The sequence below is a fragment of the Carassius auratus genome, chromosome 22, assembly GCF_003368295.1.
Source record: "Carassius auratus strain Wakin chromosome 22, ASM336829v1, whole genome shotgun sequence".
NCBI classification, from domain to species: Eukaryota; Metazoa; Chordata; class Actinopteri; order Cypriniformes; family Cyprinidae; genus Carassius; species Carassius auratus.
The window spans coordinates 8,739,916-8,754,730 of record NC_039264.1 but is presented as its reverse complement, the minus strand read 5'-3'; the positions used below and the strand labels follow the sequence as shown (position 1 = coordinate 8,754,730).

The window sequence follows — 14,815 nt, the reverse complement described above, 5'->3', positions numbered from 1 at the left end:
TCTACTCATCATTTTATTTCAGTAAAATGCTCTCCCCTCAGACTTACACTGATGGATGGCTGAAATTAGCCTTCTTAAAACAAAAAATATATTGGTTAATGATAAAAAAAATTATGTGTAATTATGGGTTATGTAAAATCCACAAGATAATAGTGATGTGTGCTCTAGAAGTCTATGAGTTGTTTGGTCGTTTGACAGGATAAATGGCAAAAGTATGAGCCATCGTGCAAAAGTGCTGTCAGGAGACATTTGTGGTGTAAAGAAAAGGTTAATGCATTTACCACTATCATACATCATAGAAGGTCATCAGAGAAAAGTAGTGCGAAGTCTGTATAAATCACACTTTCTGAGCATAAACACCATCCTTGGATTTCACACTTCAGTCTCACACTTATGTTGTTCACACGGTTGAACTTAAATAAAACCAAAAAATAAAAGTCATACTGTTGAAAAGAAAAAAAAAATTCTTATATGAAAAACAAGGTTTCAAGATAAACAATGCCTTTAAATATCGAACTTGCGAAATAAATCATTTTGTACACGTTGTGAGTGTGTGTCAAACGTTACCAGACTGTAGTGCTGTCAAACGCAGGCGCGCGTGGAGGGGGCGGGGCCTAAACGAAGAGTGGCTCAGCCTATCAGAAGCGCGGGAGGGACCGTTTGAGTTCAAAAACCGAAGCGGCGCCTTTCAGGAAAACACCGAGAGACGACCCTGCGCGAGTTATTTGGGATTTCACCTTGGATTTGGCCTGAATTAAGCGTTTAACCACAATGTCTTCAGCGAAGAAGCAGATTTACTATTCCGACAAGTATTCCGACGAGGAATTCGAGTACAGGTGAGGAATTAAACAGATCACTTTCGAGTTGACGTGAAACATCATAATGACCGTTGTTATGTCATTCGACGGTTTCATTTTTGAAAAATATATATTAAAAACATCCGCAAATTATAGAAAATGGTGCGTTTAAAATGTATTTTATATTCTACAATGTATTATGTATATTTTATCCCTGGTTTTGTCGTCCTAACCGCGTTATGTTGCCTGGAAAAACAGTTTGAAGAGCCGTGAAGTATGAAATATTATCATATTAACATTGTCCCACTCCTTCCTCTCATAGACATGTCATGCTTCCCAAGCAGATTTCCAAACTGGTGCCGTCCTCCCATTTAATGTCCGAGGAGGAATGGAGAGGTTTGGGAGTCCAGCAGAGTCAGGGCTGGATCCATTACATGATCCATAAACCAGGTTGGTAACTTATGGGCGGTTTTAAAACCCACTTTGACAGCTTCACTAAAGAAACTGGTTCACAAAAGCTGATCATTATTCTCCTAAACCCTAACATCCCATGTTTTCCCCCCATACAGAGCCTCACATTCTGCTTTTCCGAAGACCTCTTCCCAAGGAATGAGATTTCAAGATTGTCATCGGAAGTTACTCTACTTGGTCGATTCCGACCATGCATTGCATTGCATTGCATTTCTTTCCATACGTTGTGATTTGTATATAAGTTTTATTATTTGCAGATCTATGGCAATGAAATGTGACTCTTTCCCGTCCCCTTTTTCATTCGGAGATCTGATGGCAACGGGAGCCCAGAGGGGAACGGGTTGCCTCCTCCTCCAAAGTGTTAAAAAGTGTTAGGTCTACACTTACGTCACGTAAAATAAGTCGGATGGTGTTTCAGGTCTAGTAAATCGCCCGTCGTGAATAGAAGGAATAGTTTTTGTTGTACACTGTGATGATTTTTTTGTTGCTGAACTGCTGTTGTTAACATCTCCAACCTGTATGCTGAGCAGTCAACGTTTGTTTGATACTCATTTGTTGTAGACAAATCAATAAATACTATTTTTATTAGCTCATTTGCATCCTAATTTGTTATCGGTGTAATGTGACATTAAATAATGTACACAATGGTCAATGATGCAACAATGATGAGCATTTCATGTAAAGCAACAGCAAATATTCGGGGTTCCCATAGGGAACTGTATTTATATTTTATTAATATCATACACACAAAACACAATTCAAATTTTTTCTTATACAGTGTATATTACAGTGTATATGTAATACAGTGTATATATATATACTTATGGGCTGTGTTTTAAAACCCACTTTGACAGCTTCATTAACTGTCTAGGTTGGCAGCCTAAAGAAACTGGTTCACAAAAGCTGCTCATTATTCTCCTAAACCCTAACATCCCATTTATATAAGTGCAGTCAAAATTGCATCCAAAATAAAAGTTTTTGTGTACATAATATATGTGTGTGTTGTGTAAATTTATTATTGTATATAATATATATAAATACACACACACATACTGTATATATTTAGAAAATATTTACATGTATATATATATTTATATTCATTTTTTATATTTATATATAATTTAATTTACGTATAAATATACTTATTGGTAACACTTAAGTTAATGTTAGTTAATTCATTAATTAACATGAACAATGCATTTATTACTGTATTTATTCATCTTTGTTAATGTTAATGAAAATACAGTTATTCATTGTTAGTTTATGCTAATTCACAGTGCATTAACTAAAGTTATCAAGCACATTATTGATTTAAATAATGCATTAGTAAAATGTCGAAATTAACATGAACTAAGATTAATAAATGCTGTAGAAATATTGTTCTTGCTCAGATAATGTTAACTAAAGTAGTTAACTAACATTAACTAATGGACCATTATTCTAAAGTGTTAACTACTTATTTTTCTAAATATATAAGGTTCAACTAAACTGAAAACTTAAAACCTTTTTTCGGTTATTGTATTATTATTTTTTAATGGTTTTGTTTCATTTGAGTTCTGTAAAACTTTTATGATTTTGTCATTTGTAAAAGTCAATATTTTTTATATCTTAAAATTATGCTCACGTCTGCAATATTCGAAAGACTAGAAATCGTTCTTTGTAAGCATGATCATAGTTCACTATATGAGACGAGAAATGGCAAACCTTTTTAAACATGCAATGAAATATTTCAAACCGAACAGAAAAATAACTATATGTAGCCTTCAAGATGCTACTAATCTACTATTAAAGGGGTCACAAACTCGGAGTGCCTGATCCCTAAAGAGAACGCAGGAGGTCTGGGCTTGTGCACGGTCACTTTCTCTGGGTTATGACTTCCAGGACCAGGCTCCGCTGTGGACGCCCTCGCAGCAGCGTGTCTCCCCAGAATAGAGAACGCCGGCTGCCTCGGGAGGTAGACACTGGGATCTGTGCGGTTGTATCTACAAGGACCTGGAGTTTTAGATAAGTCCTCAGACGGACCCCCAGCTTTGCATCTCCCAGAGATGGTGTAACTGGCACTGGATGCCTTGGTCAACACGCCGGAGCCCATGAGAGAAGGGAGGGTGTATTTGTTTGGGGCAGGTACGGTGTCCACGGAGCGATACTGTGTTCGATAACCCATGGTGTGGGACGGTGGATTGCGATGGACGCTGCACAGAGAGGCTTTCTCAGGATTGTATGCTCCTGGTCCAGGGGTGGAGTAGATTGCTGCTGTAATTATCAGATACAGTAAGAGTTAGGAACTGTCAAACTCAGCTCATTCCAGCTAAGTGTTTCCTGCTGGTTTCAACATGAAGTGGTTGAATCCACCAGTAAATAAGGAACCGTTTCAACAGAAAGACACTTCGAAATAACCGACTTACCTCGAGTTTCCGTCCTGCCATGTATGGAATAGGCAGGGGTGCCGTCTCTCCCAAAGCGAGTCAGTTTGGCATCAATATGGTATTTAGGCCCTGGACTGCAGTCAATTCTATGCACTGTACAATCAAAGCAGAATAAACACAGCATTACAGAACTGTTTAACACACATGAACGTATAATATTACACACAAAAGTGTAATTATCTGCTACTTTGTAGGTTTTAAGAGCCTTTTGATTTATTTTATCATATGCAATGACAAAAAAGGTTAAATGTTAAGTCCAGTCTAATAATGGGAAGGCATGAAAATACAAATGATCTCAGTTCCAAGGCATGCACCATACTGTACTATATTGCAAAAAGAAAAAGTACTTAATTTTTAATGTAATTGAAAAATAGTTTACCTTAAATATCTGTAAAAATAATAATAATAATAATAATATACCCTTACAAGAACATTAAGTGAGCTTGCACCCTTTTCTGTAAAGTAACCTGAAAACAGTATTAATAAAAATATCACTTCTGATCTACAGCATTGCACAACAGTGGGAATTCACAGTAGTCTGTCTCTCTCTAGTGGTGACATTAGCAAAATACAGGTTTAAGAACTACACGATTTGAGTAAAAACATCAACTGAGTTGATTTGTAGAAAAGCTCATGCTGTTATATTGGAGACATTTCCCACTGAGCCCATTCTTTCAACTGCAACTTCATATAAACGTACTGTTGTTGCTCATCCTGCCATGGAAGGAGTAGGCAGGACTTGTTGACTTGGTGAAATCGTGGCCTACAAAGCCGATAGCCGGTGGAAGGATGTATCGACCGGGTCCTGGCCCTGTAAACAAGAATGGAAAACAGCCGTCATACTGTAGTCATGCACGCACAACATATGCACAGCCCACTACTTGCAATCAGAAATATGTAGTGATGCATTTTTTGGCAGGCCGTTGTGACGGAGATCCACACCCTGTAGATGCAGCCCAGCAGGAATGTGAGCTCATCGCAGTGGCGTGATGGTTTTTCCTGGAGTGGAGGACAGACAATGCCTTTGGCTATCTTCTCTGATACTACCAGGGGAATGCCATGACATCAGCCCACAAATGTTTGTGTGCATGAGGAGGGCTTCTGGGAGCACTGAACATTCTTTCACATTTACTTCAGCATGTTTTGACAGGCCTGGGCACAAAGTTATCGTAACCTTGCTGAACGCGTGACCTTTGAAGGAAAAAGTAACTCTTTTTCAGTTAAAATTAATTTTTGATGGGGGTGTGAGTACATTGGAAGCATTTGTTTCAAAATACAACACTACTGTGTGTGTTGCTAACATTCACTTTTTTTTTTTTTTTTGGAAAAAGGTCAGTTGGACTTCAAAAATTATATCTCAAAGCAGCTTTACAAAAAAGTGGAAAGAAAAACCCCTTAGGTTCACCAAGATAATAATGTTTAAATATAGTATCAGCATACTGCAACTAAAAGAACAATAGTTATTCAAGGAGTCAATTTTGAGTAACCTGTATTTAAGGCGCCACTGTCTACCCTTACGAAAAATAACCATGGTTTTATTATAGTAAAACTGTAGTAACCCATGTTTTTTTGGCGTGTTGACTACCATTAGTATAACCACAGATTTACTACAAATACCATGGTTAAACCATGGTTAATATAGAAAAACCATGGTTAATTTGTGTTTACCATGGTTTAACTATAGTAACCATGGTTTTTTGGTTTTATTTGTAGTAAAACCATTGTTAATTTTCGTAAGGTGTTGCTCCGCCAACGAAAGTAGTTCCAAACATAGGTAGAAATAGTTAAATCAACCGTCTCTGAGCAACACACGGTAGCGACATTTACGTTTCGTTTTAACGAATCCGTAAAATATATGAATTCACTCATTGAGAGTGTCATTTGTCGCCACCTTCTGGTGTTAATGATGTACAGCACAGCGGACTGATACAAACAGTGAATAGTCCCAGTGCTATTCGTTTGTACATTAGCATTTTTTGAACGCGCCGTTCACCAGTAGTTCCTTCAAACACAATTTTCTTACATTGAAAGTGAGATCGTTGTTTAGTACATAGTAAGTACAAATAAATATACATTAAAACAACTCACCTTTTTCTCTGCCAGCAATGACCGGACGCTTCCTCTCCGGATCACTCATAATCAAGACTGAAGGTTTAACCCTTCTACAAATCTAAGTTGTCCATTTCCTGCAAAATTGGGCATAGGCCTACTTACTATCAAATCTCTATGCCAACTTTTCCAGAGAATTCGAGTAAACAGAGCTCAAGGACAAGCAATTATTAAGGAATTAACGTCCACGCCAGCATCAGTTTTTCCAGGCAATTTAAAAACACAAGCAGCTACTTGCAAAAACTCAAGTAGGTCTAGATCTTCAAAACATCCACGTTCAAAGCTGAGGTGATGGTTAGTAGAACTTCTTCATCTTCCTAGCTGAACAATATCATATGTCCTCTTGCCTTCTGACCTCTCTTGGACTGGACAAGTCCAGTCAAGTTCTCCACCGTCCAAAGATCTAACTAAAGCCGCCCAAGTGGAAAACTGAACACTTTTTGGAGTAATCTTCATTTAACCTGGTTGACTCAATCAGGGGCCACCAAAGCCATTAAATATACACATGCGTTTGAGAGACAGAAGCACAAAGGTGTCATCACTTCATGTAACACTATCTCCATCAGATAATTCCTCCTCTCGATTCTCTTTCATGCCTTCACTCTGTTCATCTGAGTAGAGATGGACCATCAAGCATGGGTCACTTAGGAGACCAGCAGCTGGGGGCCCCCCTGCAAAGCTGCATAGAAAAGGCCTACGGCATTTGAGAAGTTACAAACTTCTGAAGGACCTATAAGTGAATACATACCATATTCCCATCTGTCCAAATGAAATGCATTGACTTGGAGAGCTATTAAAAAAATTGCAGGACCTGAAAGCTCGGGGCATGAAAGGTGAACACGTTCACCACTGCACTGACCGGTAAACAAATATTAAACATTAACAGTGCTGTGGTAACCAGAGCTGGATGTCAACAGGCAGACTATCACAAGCTGACCCAGTAGACAGCAACACGTTTTTTAGGAAGAATTTGTGCTCAAAAAGTAATATTGTGAATACACACGACTGCTCTGCATAATAAACCCAAAGTATACTAAGGTTTTTTTTTTTTTTTAAAGCATACATTAGGGTATGCATACTGTGCATGACACATGAGCAAAATTTATGCTAATCCGAGTTTTTTTTTTTTTTTTCATTAAAACCGCAGTATACTTCAGTCTTTACACACTGGAGAATCATCGCAAACCAAATTCACCAGTATAACTGACTGTGAGCATTGCTAGTCTAAATTATTCAAAAATTCCACCCAAAATACAAATATGGTATTTTCAGTATACTATAACTTACTATGCTTACTTATATACTTACTATACATATACTTACTATAAAAACACTAATAATAATTTTGCATATTATATAGAACAGACAGAATGCAAATTGTAATTCAACCATAAAACAAAGATTACACACATGATACAAATTGCATACAAAGTTTATTCTCATTGACTTTCTTCCAAATGTGATATCATTCATTTTAAGTTCATCAAAATTTACAGTAATTTTCAAATTTCACATTGCATATCTGCATTTTTCTGCATTGATTTTAGGGGAATTGTGATAAAGTAGAGTATGTTAAATGGGCTTTGAGAGTAATAAAATCTTATTGGTATCTTAACGCATCATTAAATTATTCAGTGAACTTGAATAATCACATTAGAGGCATTCTGTTTAAAAGTGCAGATTTCATGTGGGCCTGCCGATTTTCATTTAGCATGGAGGTTTAGTCAAAATAGCTTATATTCTGTACAAATCATATTCCAGTTTGAGTAACAGAGTTGGTTTTCTGTGATGCAGAGACTAATTTAACATAGGGTGAATGGGAAAGAAGCTTATTTACCAGTTGCAGTCTCCTCTCCAATGAATAAGTCAGACATCAATAAGTAAAAATAGTAGCTACACACCTTAACGCACAATCTTGTGCGTTTTTTTCTGCTGTGGAAGTGCATGGTCCATTACAACACATTTTAATGGGTTGTAAAACCACACCAGTAGATTGTGTTTAGAATGAAGGAAGGAGCTGACTGAGGAACTGACAAAAAAAAAAAAGATAATTATAACCGAACAACAAAGGCACTAGCCACAAATAAATACCACAGATAGAAAACAAAAACACAATATTTGATTTTTAGGTAAATTATACTTACAAACATAAATACTAGACTATTAAAACTAGATTACAAGAGATTGACTTAAGAGGAATACAGGGAAACGTCATACCATCACTAAACGTAAAGAGCTATGGAAATGGATTTAAAAAAATGAAAGAGAGGAGAACTGATATTATCTCCCTTTCCGAACACACACATACACACTCAGAGCTGTCATCTCGTTGCAACAGATTGGGTCCACCGCTCTTTACCAGCCTTTCTTACACACAAACATATTCACAGAGAATGTACAATGTGGAGCTCCTGCATTTGCTGCTGATGGACAGGGGTCTCTGTTGTAGAGGAGGCAGAGAAACAGACAAAAGATTTACGCTTCTATTATATACATAAGTGACAAGTGAAGAAATAGTCCTTTAATTGACTGGTAAACGGGTTGTATCTCACCATCGCTCAGGTGAGTCCTTTGTGTCCACTGTGAGGATATGTCCACCCAGTTGTTTGGTGTCTGCCGCCTCCTCTTCTGCTGCTATAGGAATTAACTTCTCCTCACTCTCTGGTGAAAAGCTGTCTGTGTCTGGGTCGTACTCATAAGAATAGTAGGACACTTCCGCTACAGAGCCTGGCTCCTCCCCTCCTATTAAATAAATCACATGTTGCAAAACAATTTTCCATCTTCAACAAAAGCATTGTTTGATTTATTTCAGGGACATTTAGATATTCTGGAATTTAAACTAAGAATAAGAAACTTTTCATTTTGGCTGTGATGTCCCTCAAGTGTATGTTTTGGGCCTGTTTTACTTTTTGCTAAAATATGTCTGTGTATTTTAAGTAACATTTTTATAGTTGTTAATAAGAAATAACATTTTAAATAAATATAGTTAGCAAATAAATTCAGACTACCAGACTACTTAACTCGCCAGTAGGGGGCGTTCTTTGCGCGCATATATATATATATATATATATATATATATATATATGTATATATATATATATATATATATATATATATATATATATATATATGTATATGTATATGTATATATATATATATATATATATATATATATATATATATATATATATATATATATATATAAAGCAGCTCAAGCTGATTTTATTAGCGTCATATGTTTAAATAGACTAAGTGTGTAAATGTATCTCTCATGTTAGGAATTCACAGCTTGGGTGTCTTAACTCATTTATCTTTCCACAGAGAATGTTTGCAAAGCTTTAGCATAGAAATGAAAAAGACATCTAAGTTTATAGGCTTTTGTCAACACAGCTGCTCAGCACCAGTTAATCATCAAGGATAATACATGTCCTTCTTGTATTTTGGAATTTTACCTGAAACCGAAATCTACTTATTTCCATATAATCCTTCAACATTATTGCAACATTCATATATACATATATATATATATATATATATATATATATATATATATATATATATATATATATATATACCCACCATAGCACAGAAACTGCACTTGTTAAAATTACAAATGACTTGCTTCTCTTTCTCCAGATCAAGGCTGCATCTCATTGCTATGAGTTCGACACCATAGATCATGATATACTCATAGATCGATTACAAAACTCAAGGGCAAAGAATTCCCAGTATTCATCTAAACCATCACTTTAATATGGTTTAGATCCTACCTGTCCGATTGCTACCACTTTGTTTATTTAAATGGGGAGTCATCTCATTCATCACCAGTAAAATATGGAGTGCCACAAGGACCTGTCCATGGTCCTCTGCTGTTTTCAATATACATGTTGCCCCTTTTTAATATTATTAGAAAATACAGGATTAGGTCCTACTGTTATGCAGATGATACTTAACTATATATCTCAACGAGACCAGATTAAACATCTAAATAATCTAAAGAGAAGTGTGTTAAAAATGTAAAAGATTGGATAACCAATATTTTTTTCCTATGAAATTCAGATAAGACAGAGATATTACTTATTGGACCAAAAAAACATTACACAGAATCTTATAGATTACAATTTTCAACTAGACGGATGTACTGGTACATCCTCTACGGTCAAAAATCTGGGTGTTATATTAGACAGCAACTTATCTTTTGAAAACCATATTTCCCATGTTACAAAAACAGAATTCTTCCATATAAGAAACATTGCCAGGCTATGAAACATGTTACCGGTTTCTGATGCAGAAAAGCTAGTTCATGCATTCATGACATCGAGACTTTAATGTAATGCACTAAACTTATTGTAATGCACTGCTAGGTGGTTGCCCTGCATCTTCAATAAACAAGCTAAAGGTAGTCCAAAATGCAGTGGCTAGAGTCCTTACCAGGTCAAGAAAATATGATCATATTACCCCAATTCTACAGTCTCTGAACTGGCTACCTATTAAGTTCTGTATCAGTTACAAATTATTATTACTTATCTATAAGGCCCTTAATGGTTTAGCTCTGCATACCCAACTAGTCTTCTACCACGCTACAATCCATCACACTCTTAACGTCATGAAACGCTGGACTTTTGGTAGGTCCTATTAGTGATGCCCGCGGGTTGGGTCGGATAAAGAAATTGGCACTTTATTTGCGGGGCAGGTCATTAAAAACAAAATAAAAAATCCATGTATGTTGCGTGCAATTCCCTATCGCCTATATAAAATATTTGGAATATCTATTTTCATATTTTATTAGGTTCTTTGATAAGGTTACAATACGAAGACCAACATAGCAACGTAACTTGCATGATGTCCCTGATGCGCGGGTCGTCTCATAACCCGGGTAACCCGCGGATCGGAGCAGGTAAAAAACACATCTCTTTGGCCAAGCATTCAAATAATGCATCTCATAATTTTAGACTGCAGTTGTAGCTGATCAAATGCACATTATTACTCTTTAGGTTGGGTTAAACTAATTAATTTTACTTGGTTGGAACAGCAGCTATGCTAATGATGTCTCTATTTATTTCTCCATTTTGCCACAGGATTTACATCCCGTGGTAACTAGGATTTACACAAGCTCCAGTCTGGATCCAGAACACCTGAGAAGAGATGATGCAAACCCCTCAGAGGACCCCAGATGATGCTAACTCTGAAACAACATACAGAACTACCAAATTTTTGCTATAAGTTTGATTGCATCATTTAATAATTGCTGTTAATAGTGTTCATCGTCAGTTTGATTACATCTTTAATTTATTTTATATATATATATATATATATATATATATATATATATATTAGCTTAGGTCAGAATAAGACATCACTGCAAATCAGAAATTCTGTTTTGAAAAACATTTCTGATCTAAGCTGTTTGTGTCAAGGAAATGCTCTCAGATTCCAAAACACATTTCTGCTACACAGGTGATGGTGTGAGTTTTCCAAACAGATTTTCAATTGGCAAACCCAAGAAAGTCATCTCAATCATTAATAGGGTGCAAACAAACTTGGTAATTACCTCAAGCAAAAAAGAACTGTAAATTCCTGCAAACATTTAAACAGGTGGCACCTAGGTAAAGGAAACTTCTAAATAAATAAACAAAAGCGGGCCAAAACCATAACCTTGAGGAACCCCAACAACCACAGCCCTATAGACACATTTTCTTGGCCCAACACAACACTAGGCAAGTCTTAACAGCTCTGCAAGAAACTGTCTAATCAGTCTGGGAGTTTTCCAGAGGACACAGACACATACTTACACACATACCTAGCTGAAAGTGCATGTGATATCATGAGTGTTTCTAACTTGCCTTAAGTGCTAATTTCGCTACTTAATAGATTGTAATGTTTTTCCTCATTAAATTAGCTTCATTCCAATGAGGGAAATACACTGCATATATATATGCTTTTGTCTTGTTTTCCAATAAAATATCCAAACATAATCAAAACAAGCAAAACTCTGCAAGATAATACTTGGTTTTAGAAAATGTATCTTGAACTAATTGGTAATTCTCTTGAATTCAGTTTCCATATATTATAAAGGACTCCAAGGGCAATAAAATCAAGAATATGATCTTTCTGCATTGATTTTCAACCCGTTGCATTTGTACATATTAAATCCAGCTAACTTCTAACATTTAATGGTGTTTGAACAGGCCAAGCCCTATATGGGAAGGTGCGAGGTGAGCGACAAGAGGCTGGGATACTAATTATCCGAGCATTAATGTAGTCTGGGCTGATATGCAGGCCTGTGCACGCATAAGCTTCTATGCATGTAGCATCTGATCGCTGAACTCTTCAACACCTGCCCATGTGTGGCACACGCTCACACCTGCAGGGCACTGATGCAGATGTGTTCAAAGAAAAGTAGAAGAGGGGAGAAGATGATACCTGCAGGAATAAGTATAGGTTCTTGTTCTGGTTCTTCTCCTGTACCATGTTCTCGCTCTTCTACGGCCACCTCCACTGTAGGATGACAATGCACACATAAACAGGTCAAATTAAAGTTCAATGCAGTACTTTACCTAGGAAACAGATACACTGGTTGCTCAGTGTTTCATATCTGGCTTCCAGTTCCAACTCTAATATCATTTGTTTGAACTTTTGATACCAGATGATATTTTATATATATATATATATATATATATATATATATGATATTTTGTCATCTATTGCTATGAGACATTATTCAAAACAGCCATTGTTTCAGCCATTTCCACAATGCTTTCACTAAATATATTTAGTTACATGGGCCAATTTACAACACATGGTAATACAAATCAATATTTACCTATTTATAGTCTTACTAAAACATTTTAGTATGAGAAAAATGTGATGGAAGCTTATTTGAAAATTCTTGAGTGATGCACAAAAAAAAAACTAAAAACACTGAAGGTTTGTTAATTGATCCTTTGAAACAAACTATTTTAACTGATTCACTAAATGAATCACACTATTAAGCAGCAAAATTTTTGCTTCTGAATTTTTAGAAAGAGCACCAATGATCCTGAACTAAATCTATTGACACTTTAAACTGACAAATGTATCTTTACAAAACCTGATATCAAAATATATATAATTTTTATAAACTTTTTTTAATGATGCAAAATAGAAATTGCTGATGAGTTTTGAACTATTTGAAACAATCTTAACTGATTTAGAGAAATCAATCGCACTGCCAAACAATTCTGAAATTAATCTCTAGGAAACTTGATGCAAAAATTAAAAATGAAACAATTAAAATAATCACAACATTCACAATGTTACCGAAAAATCACTGTAAATATATAGCTGTACCAGCAGACTAAAACCAAATCTGCTTGTTAATTATGATATATGCATTGAACCTGCATTGCATGGCATTCCAAATACAATTCTTCATTTAAATAAGTGCACCTGCAAATAAAATAATTATTCAGCCTTAAAAATGCTACTGCGCTCTACCATATTGGCACTGGTGTCCCGCATAACCATTTTTGTGTCCCCCTCCCGATGTTGGTCCTCTGTAAAACAAGAAAGCCCCTTTGTTGTTGGTCCACTCGTTGGAAAGGAATGTGAAAGGATTTTTCTAACCCTCTGCCTCCCTCTTTCTTTTCTCTGTCAAAGGGCCCCGGACAAAAGCACTCTGTCATTTGGGGAGCCCTGTAATACACCATATACTGGTTTGTGTATGACCGTATGCATGTGTTTATATCATCTGCAACTGCAGCACCTGAACAGATGTTCCTACCAGAGCAGGTACACACACCTCAGTCTTTCTTGGTAGCAAAAACAGGGGTTTGATTCTTTGAATAAGGGCTTGTCTGGACACGGATAATTGCAAAGTACTGAAAACACTTTGATTCTCTTTGATGCACAAAGTGGATGAGGCTTTAATCTTGCCTGTGATATGAAAAAAAAAACATCAACCGGATGTCAAGTGGCAAGATATGAATCTCATCAACAGACCAAAACAACCCTATGAAAGCTCTGAAACGCATTACGGTGATTTAGGTTGGAGATGTGTTTGGCTGAAACATCTGCAGTCTTCTTCACATGTTCATGCCTGTGTTTATCCAAAAGTCCTACGCATTAACTTCTTAAAAGGACGGAAAAAACGTGTCTCTAATTATGCAAGGAGCATGACTTCATCCTAAAGTGTCTAGGAAGGGTAGCACCTGGTTCAAGATCACATGGCAAAAATATTGGCAAAAACTAGGTATAGGTTTACAAAGCTTGGGTCCTTAAATTGTGTAAAAAAGAGGATTTTGTCTACATGTCTAGGCCATAAATATGCAGGGAGGTCGTAGAACTTACTCTGTGGGCAGTGGCTGAAGGGCATCTGCTCGATCCGTGTGCCATTCCTGCAGGCGGACACCTCCATCTGGCACTGGTTTTGGTAGATTTGGCCATCAGAACCACACACGGGCTCGCCATCATAGCCACAGTCACGATAACACGTACATCGCTCGTAGTGTTCTTCTTCTGGACAATCAAAAATGTTGTTGCACTGGCCACCTTGCACAAAGCCTTGAGTGGGAGAGTGAATGGGTCATTAAATATGAAGTATTTGAAATTAGAAGTATATATATATATATTGGATGCGCGAAAGGAAACCGAGACGGCAGAAAGCGGCATCCTATTTTTCTTAATTTTACAAAAGCACAAGATTTATTTTTATTGTGAATGTACATAAATACAACCAAACATTTTACAGTGTCGATTATCTGTATGACTAGAAGGAGTAGTAGTTTCAACTGTTCAATTGGAAAAAACAATTTAAGTGATTGCGCCTTGGCTGCACCCACACACAGTTAATAATTTTTAACTTGAAAATGCAACCTGTTCATTACCATGATGAAATACAGTCAGCCAAACATATAGAAATAAACACACTGCTCATGTTAAATATGTAGTACAATCTGTGTTGTTAAGCGTTATCTCCATACAGCCGTGATTTTTTACCAAAAACATTTTGTTTTACGTGGATATTGGAACACG

General features: G+C 36.4%; 3 protein-coding genes across 6 annotated transcripts in view; 1 reads left to right on the top strand and 2 right to left on the bottom strand.

The window, feature by feature from the left end:
- The first annotated feature begins 639 nt into the window (after positions 1–639).
- Positions 640–1,856, top strand: LOC113039598 (cyclin-dependent kinases regulatory subunit 1). Its single transcript, XM_026197534.1, has 3 exons — positions 640–836; positions 1,120–1,247; positions 1,367–1,856. The coding sequence occupies exons 1-3, from the start codon at positions 772–774 to the stop codon at positions 1,408–1,410; spliced, it is 237 nt and encodes a 78-aa protein (XP_026053319.1). The 5' UTR covers positions 640–771; the 3' UTR covers positions 1,411–1,856.
- A 992-nt stretch (positions 1,857–2,848) lies between these two features.
- Positions 2,849–6,708, bottom strand: cimap1d (CIMAP1 family member D). 3 transcript variants are annotated; one of them, XM_026197530.1, is made up of 4 exons: positions 5,783–6,708; positions 4,395–4,505; positions 3,674–3,787; positions 2,849–3,518 (listed from the first exon to the last, which is right to left on the bottom strand). In XM_026197530.1, exons 1-4 carry the CDS (start codon positions 5,829–5,831, stop codon positions 3,043–3,045), a joined length of 750 nt encoding a protein of 249 aa, XP_026053315.1. In that variant the 5' UTR covers positions 5,832–6,708; the 3' UTR covers positions 2,849–3,042. The 3 variants fall into 3 exon arrangements, with proteins under 3 accessions (XP_026053315.1, XP_026053318.1, XP_026053317.1); XM_026197533.1 differs by having other exon boundaries at positions 2,852–3,521; positions 5,783–5,831; XM_026197532.1 differs by lacking the exon at positions 5,783–6,708 and adding an exon at positions 4,637–4,909 and having other exon boundaries at positions 2,853–3,521.
- Positions 6,709–7,217: 509 nt separating this feature from the next.
- Positions 7,218–14,815, bottom strand: part of cpamd8 (C3 and PZP like alpha-2-macroglobulin domain containing 8) — a 40,127-nt gene continuing 32,529 nt past the window's right edge. For both annotated transcript variants that reach the window (XM_026197529.1, XM_026197528.1), the window contains exons 40-43: positions 14,132–14,344; positions 12,227–12,301; positions 8,356–8,545; positions 7,218–8,243 (exon numbers count right to left, since the gene is read on the bottom strand). In XM_026197529.1, the coding sequence (XP_026053314.1) occupies position 8,243; positions 8,356–8,545; positions 12,227–12,301; positions 14,132–14,344 (479 nt within the window). In that variant the 3' untranslated portion in view covers positions 7,218–8,242. The remainder of the gene's footprint in view (positions 8,244–8,355; positions 8,546–12,226; positions 12,302–14,131; positions 14,345–14,815) is intronic.